At 33.1% G+C, this 17,649-nt stretch overlaps 1 protein-coding gene across 5 annotated transcripts in view; it reads left to right on the forward strand.

Moving 5' to 3' along the window:
• The window catches only part of LOC136835944 (monocyte to macrophage differentiation factor 2), a 263,773-nt gene extending 247,305 nt beyond the window's left edge, over window positions 1-16,468 (forward strand). For 2 of the 5 annotated variants that reach the window (XM_067099830.1, XM_067099827.1), the window contains 2 exons: window positions 10,090-10,303; window positions 12,829-15,806. In XM_067099830.1, the coding sequence (XP_066955931.1) occupies window positions 10,090-10,303; window positions 12,829-12,923 (309 nt within the window). In that variant the 3' untranslated portion in view covers window positions 12,924-15,806. Of the gene's footprint in view, window positions 1-10,089 lie in introns of all 5 variants that reach the window. The other 3 variants (XM_067099831.1, XM_067099829.1, XM_067099828.1) reach the window with 2 other exon arrangements.
• The last annotated feature ends 1,181 nt before the right edge of the window (window positions 16,469-17,649 follow it).

Consider the following 17,649-nt stretch of genomic DNA (forward strand, 5'->3'; position numbering starts at 1 on the left):
ATTGCAGTTTTTGACCTTTTCGATCAAGTTAAAAAGTTGACCGAAAGTAGAATTTTTTCTATTTATCGTGATTTATATGAAAATATTTCAAACTGATAAAAGCTACAACCATGAGTTATTTTCTGTTGTATTGTACATAAAATTGCACATTTTGATATATAAAAGTTTATGTAACGACTAATATAAAACTGTGCAAACATTACGACAACGTGAAAAGAATTTCTGAGATGTTCAACGAGTTACTGCGCAGACGTAAGAAAATGTTTTTCAAAATTCACCATAAATTGAAATATTGTGCTAGAGACTTCCAGTTTATTGCAAAATGAAAGTAAATTATTGAATATCACTAGAATGTAAGAGTTTTAGCTTACAAATTGCATTTTTTCGAACCATTTCGGTCGAAAGTGACCAAGGTTGAAATTTTGGCAGTTATCGTGATTTATGAGAAAATATTTCAAAACTGATAAAAGCTACAGCCATGAGCTATTTTCTCTTGTATTCTACATGAAATTGCGCACATTTTAATATATAAAAGTTTATGTAATGACTAATATAAAACGTGCAAACATTACGACAAACGTGACGAAGAATTTCTGAGATGTTCGGCCGAGTTACAGCGTAGAGCGTGGGAAAAAGCTTTTTTTTTTTTTTCAGAAATTCACCATAAATCGAAATATTGTGCTAGAGACTTGTAGTTTGTTGCAAAAATGAAGGTACATGATTGAATATTACTCGAATGTAAGAGTTTTAGCTTTTAATTGCGTTTTTACCATTTTGGTTGAGTTAAAGTTGACCAAGGTTGAAATTTTGCAGTTATCGTGATTTATATGAAAATATTTCAAAACTGATAAAAAGCTACAACCATGAGTTATTTTTCTGTTGTATTCTACATGAAATTGCGCACATTTCCATATATAAAACTTTATGTAATGACTAATATAAAAGCGTGCAAACATTACGACAACGTGGACGAAGAATTTCTGGCGCGGACGTAAGGAAAAAAGTTTTTCAAAATTCACCATAAATCGAAATATTGTGCTAGAGACTTCCAATTGGTTGCAAAACAAGGTAAAATGATTGAATATTACTAGAATGTAAGAGTTTTAGCTATACTATGCGTTTTAACCATTCCGTCGAAATCAAAGTTGACCAAAGGTTGAAATTTTGGCAGTTATTGTGATTTATATGAAAATATTTCTAAACTGATAAAAGCTACAACCATGAGTTGTATGTTGCTGTATTTTACATGAAATTGCACATTTTCATATATAAAACTCTATGTAATGGCTAATATAAAACAGTGCAAAACTTTACGACAAAATGATGAAAGAATTTCTGAAATTTTTCGACGAGTTACAAGCGGAGCATAAGGACAAATTTTTTTCAAAAATTCACCATAAATCGAAATATTGTGCTAGAGACTTCCAATTTGTTGCAAAATGAAGGTAAATGATTGAATATTACTAGAATGTAAGAGTTTTAGCTACAATTGTGTTTTTCTACCATTTCAGTCAAGTCAAAAGTTGACCAAGGTTGAAATTTTTTGTAGTCGAAGCGTCGGTACGTCCACTTGGCACCCAACAGACAATTTTAGTCGACGTATGATACGTCCAGTCGGCGTTTAAGGGTTAAGGGGTATCGAGTCATGCTTAGCTCTGTTTTAAGCAGGGGGTCTGGATCTACCTTCAAGCCCGGATCTTGACCACCTCAGCAAGTCTTTCAACTCGTCCAAGCAGAAAAAAATTGACTCAGTCTCTTGAAACCTAGACGTAGTACTGAAGTGGCTAACAGGCCTCTTGTTTGAACCCCTTCATTCCACTTCTTTAAGGGACCTCTCGCAGAAGACTCTCTTCTTTGTCTCTTTGATTGCCAAACATGTCAGTGAGCTTCAGGCCATCGATAAGAGGGTAGGATTCTCCCAAGGAGATGCAGTTTGCTCCTTTATCTTCGGTTTTCCTAGCCAAGAACGAGGACCTGTTCAAGCCTGACCCTGTGTCTTCATCATTAGAAGTTTAATGGAAATCCTTGGCCCAGAAGAAGTGGATTGGGTTCTTTGCCCTGTTAGAGCCTTATGGTATTATCTGAACAGGACCGAGAAGATCAGAGGGTCATCCAGCAACCACTGGTGTTCTGTTAAGAACCCTTCTCACCCTCTACTAAGAATGCACTGTTGTTCTTTCTGAGGGACCTGATTTCTGAGGCACTGAGCAGTCACTACCTCGTTAGCTTTCTGGCACAATATGTCCCTCACTTCCATTCTGCAATCACTCTACTGGAAGTGGAATCGATCTTCGCATCTTACAGTTTAAAAGAAGTTGAAACAGTGTTTGAAAATTGTAGTACCTTGGGACCCTTACCAGGGACTGGCATGGTTTTGGGGGATGAAGTATAGGAAGTTCTCGTCTTCTTCTATCTCTTCGCCTTGAAGTAAGGCATCGATTCTTGGGGAGCAGGGGATTACAATGTACCTGGAGTACCCACAGTCTGAGTGGATGGGTTGTGGTTTTGTCTCGGTGTAGGTGACAGTGTTGTCTGGTTGTTTTTTTATATTGGTACTGCTCCCAGGGAAAGGGCGCTTAAATATGCTTTGCTAGCCATTAGTCCTATCCTTCACTGGAAAGCTCCCACTTAAGTAGAGGCGCCCCATGGCTTTACCACCACGCCACTAGAGGCAGTCCTCAGGTTACTTCAGGTTTGGTTACATCGTTCTGCACTTACAGCATTTGCCTCATGGCACCGTTAACCCCAATTTTTGCCACCATAAGTGGATGTATGGCACCGTTACCTGGACTTACAGCACTATAAGTGCTGTTTATTCCCATTATAATTATGATGCTTCGGGCTACGGCGATTTTCGGCGTATGGCATGCCACTGGGGACGGAACCCCTGCCGTAAACCAGGGACTGCCTTTACAGGTTAAGATGAGCAACAACCAGAGGCAGTATTCACCTGCAGTAGCTCCTTTACCACATAAGGAAACGGTAAGCATTGTTTCAATGCTAGCAATTTTTCTATTTCAAAGTCATCACCATGCCTTAGATGTTTTGAAGTAGAATATGTCCATGTATCCCACCCTCCTTTCAGTGTGGGGTTCAGCTATGTAATTCCTTGGTAAGTTACTTATATGAAAATTATATTTTCATAATAAAATTAAGTCATATATACTTACCAAGTGATAACAGAATCAGAGCCCACCCTCCTCTCCTTGGATGGACATAAGGGCACAAACACGAGGCTATCTGCTAAGTCGTTTCCAATATTCCCGGTGATGGGTGGTGCCTGTCACCTACACTAAATAATTGAAGCGCTACCGAGATTTTTTTAAATAAAAGCTGCTGTGTGAGTTAGAAACTATAGCTATGTGATTACTAGGTAAGTATATATGAAATTTAGTTTTATTATGAAAATATCATTTTCCCTCTTAAGAATGGTATGAGTAATAGTGTTTTGTTTTCTGAGAATTATTATTATTATTATTATTATTATTATTATTATTATTATTATATATTATTATAATTATTATTATTATAATTATTATTATTATGATTATGATCATTATGATTATTATTATTATTATTATAATTATTATTAGTATTATGATCATGATTATTATTATGATTATTATATTATGATTATGATTATTATAAAAAAAATTATTATGATTATTATTATTATGATTATTATTACTATGATTATGGTTATTATTATTATTATTATTATTATGATTATTATGATTATGATTATTATGATTATGATTGTTATTATTATTATGATTATTATACTTATAATTATTATGATTATTATTATTTATGATTATTATTATTATTATTACTATTATTATTATTATTATTATTATTATTATTATTATTATTATTATTATTATTATTATTATTATTATTATTATTATTATTATACTGTACATGAGTATAGACACTTAGGGCTAGGCTGGTGGACTGGTTCTTGAGTGATAGGTAAAAGTGGAACAAGGTGCAGCCATACCTCCAGTTATGTCAGTGGATGTTATGGTGATTTTTGTCAAAAATTAAAGGGGAAAAATACAAATTCACTTACATCAGTTTATGCTTCTTTGTGTTGATCAGCAGTGAATGGTAATATGCCAAAAATATACAGAAATTGATAAAAAAGTGCCTAAGTACATTAAAACAAATGTTTAAATATATAAAATATGGTAATGTATTGTACATCATAAAATCATCTAAAAGTTAGAAATGTTAAAAATATTGTCTTATTTACATAGTGGTTGACAGTAAAATACAGTACAGTATGTACATATTCCCAGTATTCAGTCTCCATAGGGAGTGGTGCTATCAGTGCACCTCACATGGTGCACTAAAGGTATTACCAAAGGTTGTTTGCATTCTTTTTGCTATTTAAAATACTGAATGGCTGACAATGCCCCAGTTCTTCATCGCCAGATTTTCATAAATTCAAGTCCAGCGTTTAGCCATAAAAATGCAAAGTCATTGGAAAAGTGCCAAATCTTGTGAATGTTAAAATATATAAAATAATGTATCTGTACAATATGTATGCAGAATAAAATAATTCAAAAGTTTAAAAATGTGAAAAATGTTGTACAGTGCTACATGATGGTTGGTTATAATAATTCCAGTGTTTGGCTGCTGGGTGATGATAATTCTTGCACATGTATTATTTGCAGTGTCTTGTTTTTGTTAAATTCATGTCTTTAGTAATTAGTCCCATGGCTCCAAAGAAAGTTTTCTATTGTTAGTGCTACTAAGCACAATGCTGTACCATTGGAAAATGAGGTGGCTTTGGTAAAACCTTCAAAAATTATGAAAGGATTGCCACTATAACTTATCATCTTGGCTCAGGTCAGTTAGAGGTACCATCAGTCATTCAAAGTAAGGCATGGATTGTAACCTATGTCAAAGATGATACTCCAGGCATAATGACAACCGCCATCAACAAGAAGAGTCAGTACCTACAAACAAATTTATTAAGAAGTCGATGAAATGTAAATAACCATCAAAAGATCTACTGTACATTTATTAGCACCGTTATGGGGTTGCTTATAGATGTTAATTGGGTGTCTAGGTTGTTTCTAAATTCTGCTTTTGGCTTAGGTCACGTGGAATGAATTTACAATGTAGGGTGGGGCATTACTGTGTAGTAGAAGAAGTTTGACAGCTGCATAGGAAGAGACAAGAGGGAACAGATATACTGTAAAAAGTAGAAAGCAATATAGCTGTTAGTGGAAGGATTATGCAAGGAACAAATTGTTAGGAGTCTAGGGTATTGGGTACATAAGAGTTCTAGGGACCTTGCCTTACTGAGAAGGGTTTAGGAGTCTTATCCTGCTGAGAGGGATTTAAGAGTCTTATCCTATTTAGAGGGTAGGGATTCTATATGTATAGATTACCTATAATTATTTTCTAAGTTTGCTCACAGCCACTGATTGCAGATAAAGCATCAAGCTATCTTAAGGCAGTGGTTTGTTTTTACAAAACATAAAACTAATTTCAAATACCTTCGTCTTTCAATGCTGCTAAGATAAATATAGTAGGTTACTGTATTTTTGGAATAGGCTTCAGAGCAAAAATTTGCAAATTGCTCCAAGTCTGATGAATTGAGTTTGGAGCCATTTTCATTGATAATAGATGTTCACCCAGTTATCCAGTTTTTATCACAGGAATCTGTAGTTTTGATAGTTACCAGGTAGATTTTACCTGCAGATAAATGAATTTGTTATTTTTGTGACATCACAGTTTTACAGTACAGTATTTCTTTCATTTTGAAAATTCAAATTTAATATAATTAAATATTAAGAAATCTAGAAATGGTAATTTAGATATACTGGATAAGTTTATGTAGATAATAGTCTCAGATAGTACTGTGAGACTGCTGTTTGTTTTCTGAAGACATTTTCCCAGTTATTTTGAAATGGAATATAAAATGCTCATGGGGAGGTCTGAATTTTAGTAGTCAGAAAATGGAGGAAATTACAAAGACACTCCCATATCGGAGGTAAAGTTGCATGGCAAAAAAGAACATTCATTTTTAATTGAGCACTTACAATCATTTATTTTGTAGTCAGCCATAGCTTCATTCTGGTCATTGTTTCAATCCTTTGACTGAGAGGCATTTGTTAATTGAATGCCCCAGTCTTGGAGTGATGTGACCGTGGTAAATATCTACCTTGAGGCACTTCGAGATGAAATTGTATGTAACAGTTGTATTTTAAAGTTTTATGAAAAAAAGACATATTACAGTTTTTAGTATTTTATTTAGCTATTGGGATGGACGACTGGATGTATGGAATTCAGGGTCAAAGCCTAGATATTGAGTTCAAGAAAATCATTCTACCACATAAAGAAAAATTTAGTAAATAATTGCACATAGAAAATGGATGTAGCAAAATTTGATAGTGTGAGATTAAATTTATTTCATATTAAAACCATCACTTTAACATGGCCAATTCATGCTTTGCATGGAAATCTTGGACACTTCAGTTCACTAGTAGAAGAAAAAAAGTTTAGATGGCCTCTATTAGGTTAGTGCACTGGCCTGCAGGCCATAAAGATCGCTAGTAGTTAACTAAATCACCCTAGATGTGTCCGTTGACTGGTTAAATACTTCATAACTCCAGTGATCAAGAGTGAAGCAGTTCAGGATTACTGTATGTCTTATTATATTGTAATTTATTTTCTTGTATTTCATTTATTTTTCTATTTTTGGATTTCCTATGTGCAAATGTTAAAATTGATTACACTAATAAGATTTTCAGTGGAATCCCTGCTTAGTCTTGTGAACATCAATGGAGATTACTTTAACAGACTGATGGTAAAATCAGAAGTTTTCTACTTTCTGGTCCACTTCATCAGCAGTGCTGAACCAGTAATTCGCATTGGTTTCTGATTTTCTGTTGACTTCGTGATGATTTTATTTTCATGTAATGTAAGATTTTATTTTTTAAATGGCTTGAAGTGCAATCTTTTGGTCTAACTAGCAAATGTTGATGGTTAGTTAGTATTTTGGTTTAAAGTTAGTGAATGATTGTTGTCTTCTTACTGATAACGTAGTGGTTTTCATTTAATGTTTTGAGAATATTATTTTTAATGGTGAATTATTTATGAATATCGTATAAAATGTGTAATATAAAGTTCTTACCTGTTATCCTTGGTAATTTTTTGTCATGGTTCAATGCATCCATTATTTTCCCATTTTCTCACATATTTATTTTGTGTATATTTTGATTAGTCAGTGTCAGATACAAACATTTTACAAAACATTTTTTTGTGTATGTGTTTTTCTTGGAAAAAAATTGATATTATAGATTTTTGCTTTATTTCATGCCTTAGCTATAATAAACTTTTTATTGATTGTTTTTTCATAATTAGAGTACATGCTGTTTTCAGAGAAATTTTTTTATTATCCATTTTTAATTTTTATCAAAAGTTTTGTTTTCAGATTTAAAACATAAATAATTGGTTCATTATTTTGTTAATTTATAATTTTATTTATATTGTTGGTGGTATTTTTATGCTTGACATTTCTGTTGTGTTTTTTTTTATCTTTTATTTTTTGCATGTGTTTTTTTTTATCTTATTTTTTGCTTACTGTTAGTGTATTAGCATGTCAGGGAGGCACTGTATATATTTCAAGAGTAAGACACACGTCATGATATAACTTTTAACAGGGACTTTGTTTCCAGGGTAAATAATTTTAGGTGCCAGGATTGACTCTCCAGTGACTTTGCTGGCAAGTTGTGTTGCCTGTAGTTGCTTGTCTCCTGCAGTCCCTAGTCAGCTAGCATTAATGGTTTTTCCTGGTGTTAAGAGTGAGTAAGCTCTTGTTACCTCACCACTCCTTTGTCTTCTTTACTTTTGTGGATCATTGACTCTGTATCTTCCTTTGTCACCCACTACTCCAGATGAAGGACATTGTTTCGAGAGGAGTAATTTTTTCCTGTTGCTGTGTTTTGCCCAATGCTTATTTTGTCTCCCTCTTGTATTCAGTCTTTGCCAGGTAACAACTAGTGCAGGTGCTATCTCACTAGGTGCTTCCTTTTTTATTAATGCAGATGAGGCCTGGTTGTCATTTTGAGTGAAACTTGTTTTTTTTATTTCTATTTTTACTTTCAGTTTTGGACATTGTTTTTGCCTGTATTGAAGAGTTTAGCAGACTACACACTGTTCATTTCTTTATCTGCTGAAAGTTATCTGGGTTGATAAAGGAATGAACATTTATTGTTTTTGACTTAATAGAAGTTATAGTTGAGTATTGACCTAATTAGTTGACAACTGTTATGCAATTTTAATGACTGAAATATACAGCAATTACAAAACAGATCATTACCTATTGTTGAGCAGGTAACAAACAAATCGCTACAAAGCTGTTTCTATTTTAGAGTGTTATGTTTTGTTAATTGGTTTCTACTGTTAAGATTAATAGTACATTTACGTGGTCTGTTAACATTGTTAAATAAATGAACTTAAGGTATGCCAAAAATTTGTTAGGTCCATCTTTTACTGAAAATGGAACGCACAATACGTGGTATGTAGGGTGACGTCCGTTGGAGACAGAATTTAAATGGTTGTATTACATGCAAGATTGAATGACGTACGTTTGTATGGTACCTAGAACCTGAGGAATTGCAGGTGTATGTGCTAACCTGCTCAGGTCTCTGGATCTTATTCTTCTATTAGTTGTTTGATAGGCCAAATCACTCAGCTAGGCTGGGTTAATGGGTTTGTGTTTAAAAAAAAATTTTTTTGTTTTGCAAAGAGTAAGTAATATTGGAAATGTTAAGGAGATGATAAATATAAATGTTTATTGTAATTAAGATAAAGATTGAAGACCTGTCTTAAAAATTACTAAGAGTTGCAATTACCTGGAAAAAGGAGGTGTAGGCTCAATATTGCCTTTATTTTCCAGGCTATCAAACAGATTTACAATGAGTGTACCTCCTTTGCTGATTAGAATATCTAGGTTAATGCACTGGATTGTGCACTGCTATAAGCTGTCTGTACACACTAATGCACTGCTTTGTTCTAAAATAAATTGGTAGATTAAGAAAGAATATGTAATCGAGTCACGTTAAAACCACTTGTCATATGTTAATATGGAATATAGACAAACAAGGCTGGACACTGAGCAGAATGTGGATTTTAAAAGTGAGCAGTATGCAGTAGTACTTCAGTTCTTATGTAATGAAAATCATTATTTCAGGTATTCTTGTCTAAAAGATAAAAATCTGGGTAGATTGCAGACATCTAGAGAGGCAAACAACATTCTAGAATTAATAGAACAAAAGGTTTCAAGCAAATGACGGTACCTCTTTATGTTTTTTATTGATGCGGAAAAGAAAGCTGTAATTCAAAAGTATCACAAAATATTGTCATATATTAAAAATCAGCAAGTGCAATAAAGTGAATCATGAAGCAGATGCAAATTACAATAGTGGCTATTCAGTAAATAGTCATTATCCATTTCTGTTTGGAATAATGTTGTTATCTGGGTAAACAGCTTCAGTATGTGTGTGATTAAATCTGAAGTGCAGCTTGATTTAATATTTATTTTTCTTTAACCTTAAAAATTCCCGTAGGGCTATAGCTGGTCATTGAAAGCTCTTTTCGGCTGTAGCTTTTCTACTTACTGTGTTGTTGAGCTGAAAAAGTCCCACCTCACAGATAACATCTGATAGTTACCAGAAGATGCTCTCCTTTTTTACTATTTAAATTTAGAATGCTTGTACTTCAAATAGGTTATGTTATCTGTTCCTTCTCTTCTTCCTCAAAGCCTCTATCCCAGTACAACTTTACTATATCTATCATTTTGTTTAGGATTAATCCCCACTGATTTTGTCCCAAATTACTCTAGCTTTGATTTTGCTCCTTTCCTTTTCTGAATTATTAAGGCCGCATTCGTTATCTCACTGATAGCAAAATGACAAGGGATCTGTCTCCAAATTTGATGGATGTAGATTATTAATAGCATTTCATTAACAGGAATTTTAATTTTCTTCATTAAGACTTACTGGCATGTAAGAAGTTTGATATTTTGACTAACTAAATACATTTTTATTATTTACTTTTTTTGTATTACAGGATGACCATTCTGGATTGGAAGAATTGAAGTTAGGAGGAGCTATATATGTGATTGGGGTCATTTTCTTCAAGCTTGATGGACGAGTACCTCTTGCTCATGCTATTTGGCATTTATTTGTTGTTTTAGGAGCCTTTATTCACTACTATGCTGTCCTTACATATTTAATATTGCCACCTCATCATGAATCATTATCTTTACCTCCAGATGAAGCAGGTGAGAATGATGAGTTGTTAAAAGGACATTGTGACATTTCCACTCCAGATTGCTTAGATATATAGTTACAGTATTCTCATGAGGAAAAACTTGTTTTTACAGGGAATACAGTTGTTTGATGTCTTCATGGTATAATACAGTTTTATTACATGACTTAGCTCATCTTGCTCTCTGGGATATTACCAAAGAAAGAAGACATGTTCACAATAGTTTTAAGATAATTGTTTTCTGGTGATATATGATACATAAATTAAAGCACAGCAAAAATGCAAGATATTTTACATTACGAGAGAAGAATTCATATATCACTAGGAGTAGAAATATTAAGAAACCAGTTGTTAGTAGTTTTCATGTTCATCTCGTTACATTGCTGGATATATCCATGAGAGACAAGTGTTACACACCAACATTTAAAATGAAGGTGTCTAAAGATCCCCACGTTACTAAAAGTAGTTGGTAGCTACTCTAACAATTCTTACCTCTTAAGAGTTACTGATGATTCTGTACTCTTTTCTGTACTGAATGTGCCAATACATTTCCAAGCTATAGTATTGTAGTGAATTATATCAGTTGACAGTTGCACAAGGTTATTCCCAGATATCAGATTTGGTTTTTTGTAACTCCAATACAGTATTTGGATTGAGTAAGATGTTATAAATTGAAACAGATACAATGTAAGAAATTCAAAGTCAGCTTGACTTGAACCATATCTCAAGAGACTTAGTGGCTTGTTGCAGTTATGTTGAACAATTTGGGAGTGGCATGCAGGCAGACATTGGTCAAAATTTCTTAATTGTTTGACTTAGGATTTTTAAAGTAAATTTTGCTTTTTCAATCGGATGTTTTCCTTGAATTGGTGAAAATTTTGTCTGGCTTTCCCAAGGTTCCGAGAACTCAATTCTGATATTGTAAAAAGTGGCTGTTTTATGAGTACCCTGTAATGGTTTATGGTGGTCAGAAGCTGTAATGATGATCAGATTTTGTCGATAAATCTTCAGATTCAGACTATAATGGACTTAGTATGTCATGCAATATTTTAATATTCTCCAAATAATTGTGTATGGTGGCAGCAATCTATTATTTATATATAGGCAGTCCCCAGTTATCAGTGGGGGTTCTGTTCCGACAGCGTGATGATACGTGAAAATCGCGATAACCAAAAATCAGCGATTTTCAGCGCTTATCGGCACTGATAACCAGGTATTGGTGCCGATAACCGGATATTGGCATCTCGTGTTAGGTATGTATCAGCGCCAGTACCCAATTATTGGCGCTGAAAATTGCCGATTTTCATTGCTAGGCAGGTGCCGTAAAATCAGATTGCAGATAACCGAGCCTGCTGATAACCAGGGACTGTCTGTACTTGCACTTGAACTTTATGACTATATGTAGTTAGTAGTGAACATACAGTGTATGTACAAGCAAATGGCATACCTGCAAAAAATTCCATAAAGATTTTAGATTTTTTATAAAAAAATGTTTTTTGCATTTTACTTTTGAAACAAAATTATATCTAATTTTGTGTGATCGTAAAGTTCCTCTTTCCTTGGGCAGTTTAAAAGCCTTAGGGTGTAGGTACATTATTCATCAAGAACTAAGCATTATGAACTATATACTTTATTATATAGGCAGTGCAAAGGCTTGTACATAATATGCATTTTATTTTGATATACTTAATCTCTCCCATGTAGAATTCCATACACCATTTAGGGCAGATTTGGTAATTTTTCACTTTCAGCAATAATTTTGTCATTGCAACAGAATTATGAACAACATATTTCACAATGAAAACAACAGTACCTCTTCACTAAAGTTGTCATTTAATTAAAGTTTTAGTGCACATTTGATTAGTGTTCTCTCAATCAGGGCTGTTTGGTGTGTGCAAGTATTAGTTATTAATTTCAAAATAATAGGTTGATATGAGCTATAAAATACAGTACAACAAACTCAGTCCCTGCCCATGTAATGAGCCAAAGTTATAAAGGTACTGAGGAAAGTGGCCAAAGGTAGTCCTTTGGCAGTTAGAATTAGATATTTTACAAGTATTGCATTTTGCCTCCTACAACTCCTAGCACCTTGCCATTGGATGGGTGGCTTCAGGAAGCAACAAATTAGGATCAGTATGTTATTCAGCCCTAAGTTTTGCAGTTGCTTCTAACTAGATTAGTTAGGCATTCTTACCTCTTAATTGTTCCTATAATTCCTTACACTTTATGGAATTATTTTTGGGTGATGACCTCTGCATGACTATGATTTCTCTTAGAACATGAAGGAGGGTGAGGATGGATGGCGTGCCGCCTCATCTGGAATTTGAGTAGCTGACACTGAGCAAGGTGAAAGTCTAATGCCAAGTTCTTCTTCTAGTTCTGGGTCTGATCTCAACAGACTGGTGACCTTCCAGGCACTGGAAACTTTGTTTATATCCAAACATAACCCTAAGGTAGCCTTTAGTAAAGGGCTTATCTTTCTTTGAGAAATATTAATAACATGATTACACAAAAATTTTTTATATTTAATTGTTTCAGAGGTAGAAGCCCATCAAAATTGTCATAAAAATCCCTTTGTCCAACGGATCAAGTTTTCTTACCAAAATGTAACAGGAAGACTGTATAAATGTTGAAATACATTGGATCTCTGCACATATCTACTTTAAAGGAAAAGAGTGCTGATTAATCAGACAGCTAAAATTATTTGACTAGATCAGATATACTTATGCTATCCTGGGATTTGTTAATTTATCTAAAGTCCATCATATTTAATAAATGGCAGGCATTGTGGAATAAGTTAAAAGAGAATAAACCAAGTGATGGATTGTGATGTTCTTTCCAAAAAGAATGACTTATTGGAGTAATATTATCCCAACTTCGAAGTAGCCATGCTCCTTTGACTCTTGGGTATTTAGTGAATAACCCACATGAAACAGTCTTTGAATGCAGAGTGATTATTCAATTTTTTTTACCAACAGTACAGGAAACAAATCCTTGAAATTTTTTTATCAGAATCTTTAAAATTTTGTGTATCCAATTATTGAATTTTTAAGGTGTTGCAATATGATAAATAAGATTAATTTATTTATTAGGAACACTCTTTGAGACAGCTCCATGGTCTGGTTAAACTGGTTTTTAATAAAAATAATTTAGATTATATAAATTAATCACAATCCACAGTAAGTGACAACAAAGTAAATTTTTGGACTTGTTTTAGTGTTAAGCTCTTGGACTGGCTAATTTACTTGTAATCTTTACTGTACTTCCTGCAATAGGGCACCTTTTAACTTTAGTGATGATAGATTAATGACAAGCACTTTGGATTTGTTGAATTTTTTATTGTATTGGTTATGAATGCATTTCTGCAGTTTGACAATGGAAATTGACTGTTTTGATCCTTTTTAAGAGCACACACACACAGCACTGTAATAGTAATAGATCAGTAGTTTTTTTTTTTATTAGGAAAGTGTATTAATGTATTGAAGTAAGATGAGCAATAATCTACTTTCCTTGCCATTATAACTGGAACTTGTACACAAGAATGTAATACCTGCATATATTTTGCAGGTGGTCCTGGCAATAAGTACTGTATTTACAAATGTTTATGTTGTAAAATATTGGAAAAACACAGCTGTAGAAATTTTGGTTTTATGTAGTGTAAGAATATGAGTTGTGAAAGAAGAGATTTTTTTGCAATAAGTTAGTCAACCATCAAGGGAAAGTAGTATTCATCCCAAATGTATCAAATAACTTTCTTACAAGATAGCATTATAGATAGTAATATGTTAGCCATCAGCATTAGGGGCAGCTGGCAGACCATTTGACATGATATAGCCCAAAGTTCTTTTCATGGTAAATGTAAAAAATGTCAAGAATCAAGCCTTGATTGTAGCAGTGGAAAAACCAGAGGAGATAGGAAATTACTGAGTGCTGATTTGGACAAAAAAAAAAAAAAAAAAAAATCAGTTTCCCAATGTCCCTTGTTTGGTACAATATTTGTGAGCTCCAGCACATTTTTAAAGCAGTTTTTACTTAATTTAAAAGTGGCAAGCAGTTTTGTATGAAAACTTTCAGCATCTGATTATTTAACTTAATTGGCTGTGAAAAGTACTTTGTGAAGACTCAAAGGTAATGTTTCTTTCCAGAAAACTATGAAACTACAGTACAGTATCTAGTGTTTATTTTTATTTTTTATATACGGTCACTGAAAAGGGGCATCACAACTTTAGGTTATTGAAGTATTTACTTGAGAAATGGTTCTTCTCAGAATATATATCAGAATGTAATGAAAATACCTTCTAATATGATATTAGGGTGTAAATACACAACTAAGTTAATGGGTTTAAATAAACCTAAACAGTACATTTATTATAAACACTTACTCATTCTTCAAGTTTACATACATATATTTATAGAACATTAGTAATAGAGAAGACCTTTCTAAGTTCTTACTGAAGCAGTCGGATAATGTAGCTGTAGCAACTTCAACTGCAAAGAAACTAACTCCCTTTATTTGCTAATATTCTTGTGGATCATCATTCCTTACTTGTTTTGTGTTGCCAGTGACCATGCTTCAGGTTACTGTAGATTAGTTCTTTGTGTTATTTTAGGATCTAGACAAACCCTTTGATACTGCAGCTGGAGAGTAATGCTGCCCATTTGGAAGGAAGGAAATCCTTTTCTCATATATTTGCATTATATTGGCAGAGGTGACATTACTGGTGGGGCCAACTAGTTTTCTTATTTAAAATGCTTTGCTAAATATGACTGCCAGACAACCAGAGGGATCTGCAGTTTGGACACATGTTATACTTTTCATTGTTATGTATTAATTTGTTTTTCACACCTTATTACATGAAACCCCAAGGAACATAGGTAAATCTGAAGACCGACAGTAATAGAGGCTTTTAGATCCACCCAATTTTTCCATGTAGGTGCCTTTGATTTTGAATAAATGCAGGGATGACAGCAGTAACAATATAGAAATGTACAGTACTGTATACGTACCCATACCTATATTTACAAGTGATGCTGTAGATTTGGATACCTGCGTAATGTATACCTCTATAAAGAGTTATATGTTGTACACGGATCAGAACATCAACCTGAAATTGAAAAATTGTTTGTGAAACCAAGCAAAGTTTAAGGCATGCCAGTTTTACATTTATGATACAAAACTGCAATAATCACCTATGAGTAAAATTGATATGTTGGTTGGAAGAAGCCAAGCTAGAGATGAGAATTGGGGAATACCTCAACTTGGCAAAAGTTTTGCATACCAAAAGAACTATGTACTGTAATTCAAAATACTAAAGGAAAATCAACCACTACAACTTAAAAAAAAAAAAATCCCATTCAGATACATCAAGAAGTACCAAATTATAAAACCAAAAAATTTTGAAGCAGCATCAGCCAAAGATGTTTCCATGAAGGAGACATCTTAGATATTAGAATACATTACATGAAGAAAATAAAATTTAAAAAAGACTGCCGTGTTGGAAAGGGAAATCATAAAAGCTTTTTTAATGATTTTATGAATAGTGAATTATTGTAAATATTGCTGATTGTCCATCTCTGCTGATAAAGTTACATAGGGTGCTTATTTCGCATATGCTATATATAAATTAACCCTTTAACGCTGACCCTATTTACAAAAATGCCGTATGCGTGGCGTTACGGTCGAGTTAGTGCCAGCGGAAAAAGTTTTTTCAAAAAAATCACAGCACGCAGTTTTAAAGATTAGAGTTTCATTTTTGCTCATTTTTTGTCGTGCCTGAGGTTTAGTATGCAACCATCAGAAATGAAAAAATATCATTATCATATATAAATATTGAATATATGACAGCGAAAAAAAAAAAAAACTTGTATATAATTGTATACAAATCATGCTATAAGCAAAATTGTTAAAGCTAATGAGTTAATTTTTAGTTGTGTTGTACAAATTGCAATGATTTTGTATATAAAAAATTTTAAAACGACAAAGCAACACAGAAAATATTATCACAAAATGATGCATGAATTAAGTAGAATTTAGGGCGTAAATGTTTTTAAAAATTCCATAAATCAAAAATATTGTAGAGACTTCCCGTTAAAAAAAGATTATCTAAATTTAATTCTTTATTTGTTAACCCTTAAACGCCTGTTGGACGTATCATACGCCAAACAAAAATTGGTCTGTTGTAGGTGCTTGTGGGCGTACCGCACGTCGACTACAAAAATTTCAACCCAACCGGTCAACTTTGACTCGACCGGAATGGTCGAAAAAACGCAATTAAAGCTAAAACTCACATTCTAGTAATATTCAATCATGTACTTCATTTTGCAACAAATTGGAAGTCTCTAGCACAATATTTCGATTTAGGTGAATTTTGAAAAAACTTTTTCTTACGCGGCGGGTAACTCAGCCGAAAATTTCATAAATTCTTTCGTCATTTGTCGTAATTTTTGCACTGTTCTATATTGAACATAAGTTTTATATATAAAACAAAATTTCATGTACAATACAACAAAAATACAACCCATGGTTGTGGCATTTATCATTTGGAAATATTTCATATAAAACTATGTAATTGCCAAAATTTCAGCGTTAGGTCAACTTTGACTCGGCGAAATGGTAAAAACGCAATTTAAAGCTAAAACTCTTACGATCTAGTAATATCAATCAATTTACCTTCATTTGCAACCAATTGAAGTCTCTAGCACAACCTTTCGATTTATGGTGAATTTTTGAAAAAACTTTTTTCCTTACGTCCGCTCCCAGAAATTCTTTAAATCACGTTGTCTGTTTGCAGTGTTTTAGTCGTTACATAAAGTTTTATATATATGAAATGTGCGCAATTTCATGTAGAATACAACAGAAAATAACTCATGGTTGTAGCTTTTATCCAGTTTTGGAAATATTTTCATATAAATCACGATAACTGCAAAATTTCAGCAGTCAACTTTAACCGACCGAAATGGTCAAAACGCAATTATAGCTAAAATAACACATTCTAGTAATATTCAATCATGTACCTTCATTTTGCAACAAACTGGGAAGTCTTAGTACAAATATTTCGATTTACATGGTGAATTTCTGAAAAAATTTTTTCCTTAACGTCTGCGTCGTAACTCTGGGTCAACATCTGGAAATTCTTTCGTCATGTTGTCGTAATGTTTGCATCGTTTTATATTATTTTGTTATATAAACTTTTATATATGAAAATGTGCGCAATTTCATGTAGAATACAACAGAAAATAGCTCATGGTTGTAAAGCTTTATCAGTTTTGAAATATTTTCACATAAATCACGATAACTGCCAAAATTTCAACCTTGATAACTTTAACTCGACCGAAATGGTAAAAAAAACGCAATTCGTA

This window comes from Macrobrachium rosenbergii, chromosome 55, assembly GCF_040412425.1.
Source record: "Macrobrachium rosenbergii isolate ZJJX-2024 chromosome 55, ASM4041242v1, whole genome shotgun sequence".
NCBI lineage: Eukaryota > Metazoa > Arthropoda > Malacostraca > Decapoda > Palaemonidae > Macrobrachium > Macrobrachium rosenbergii.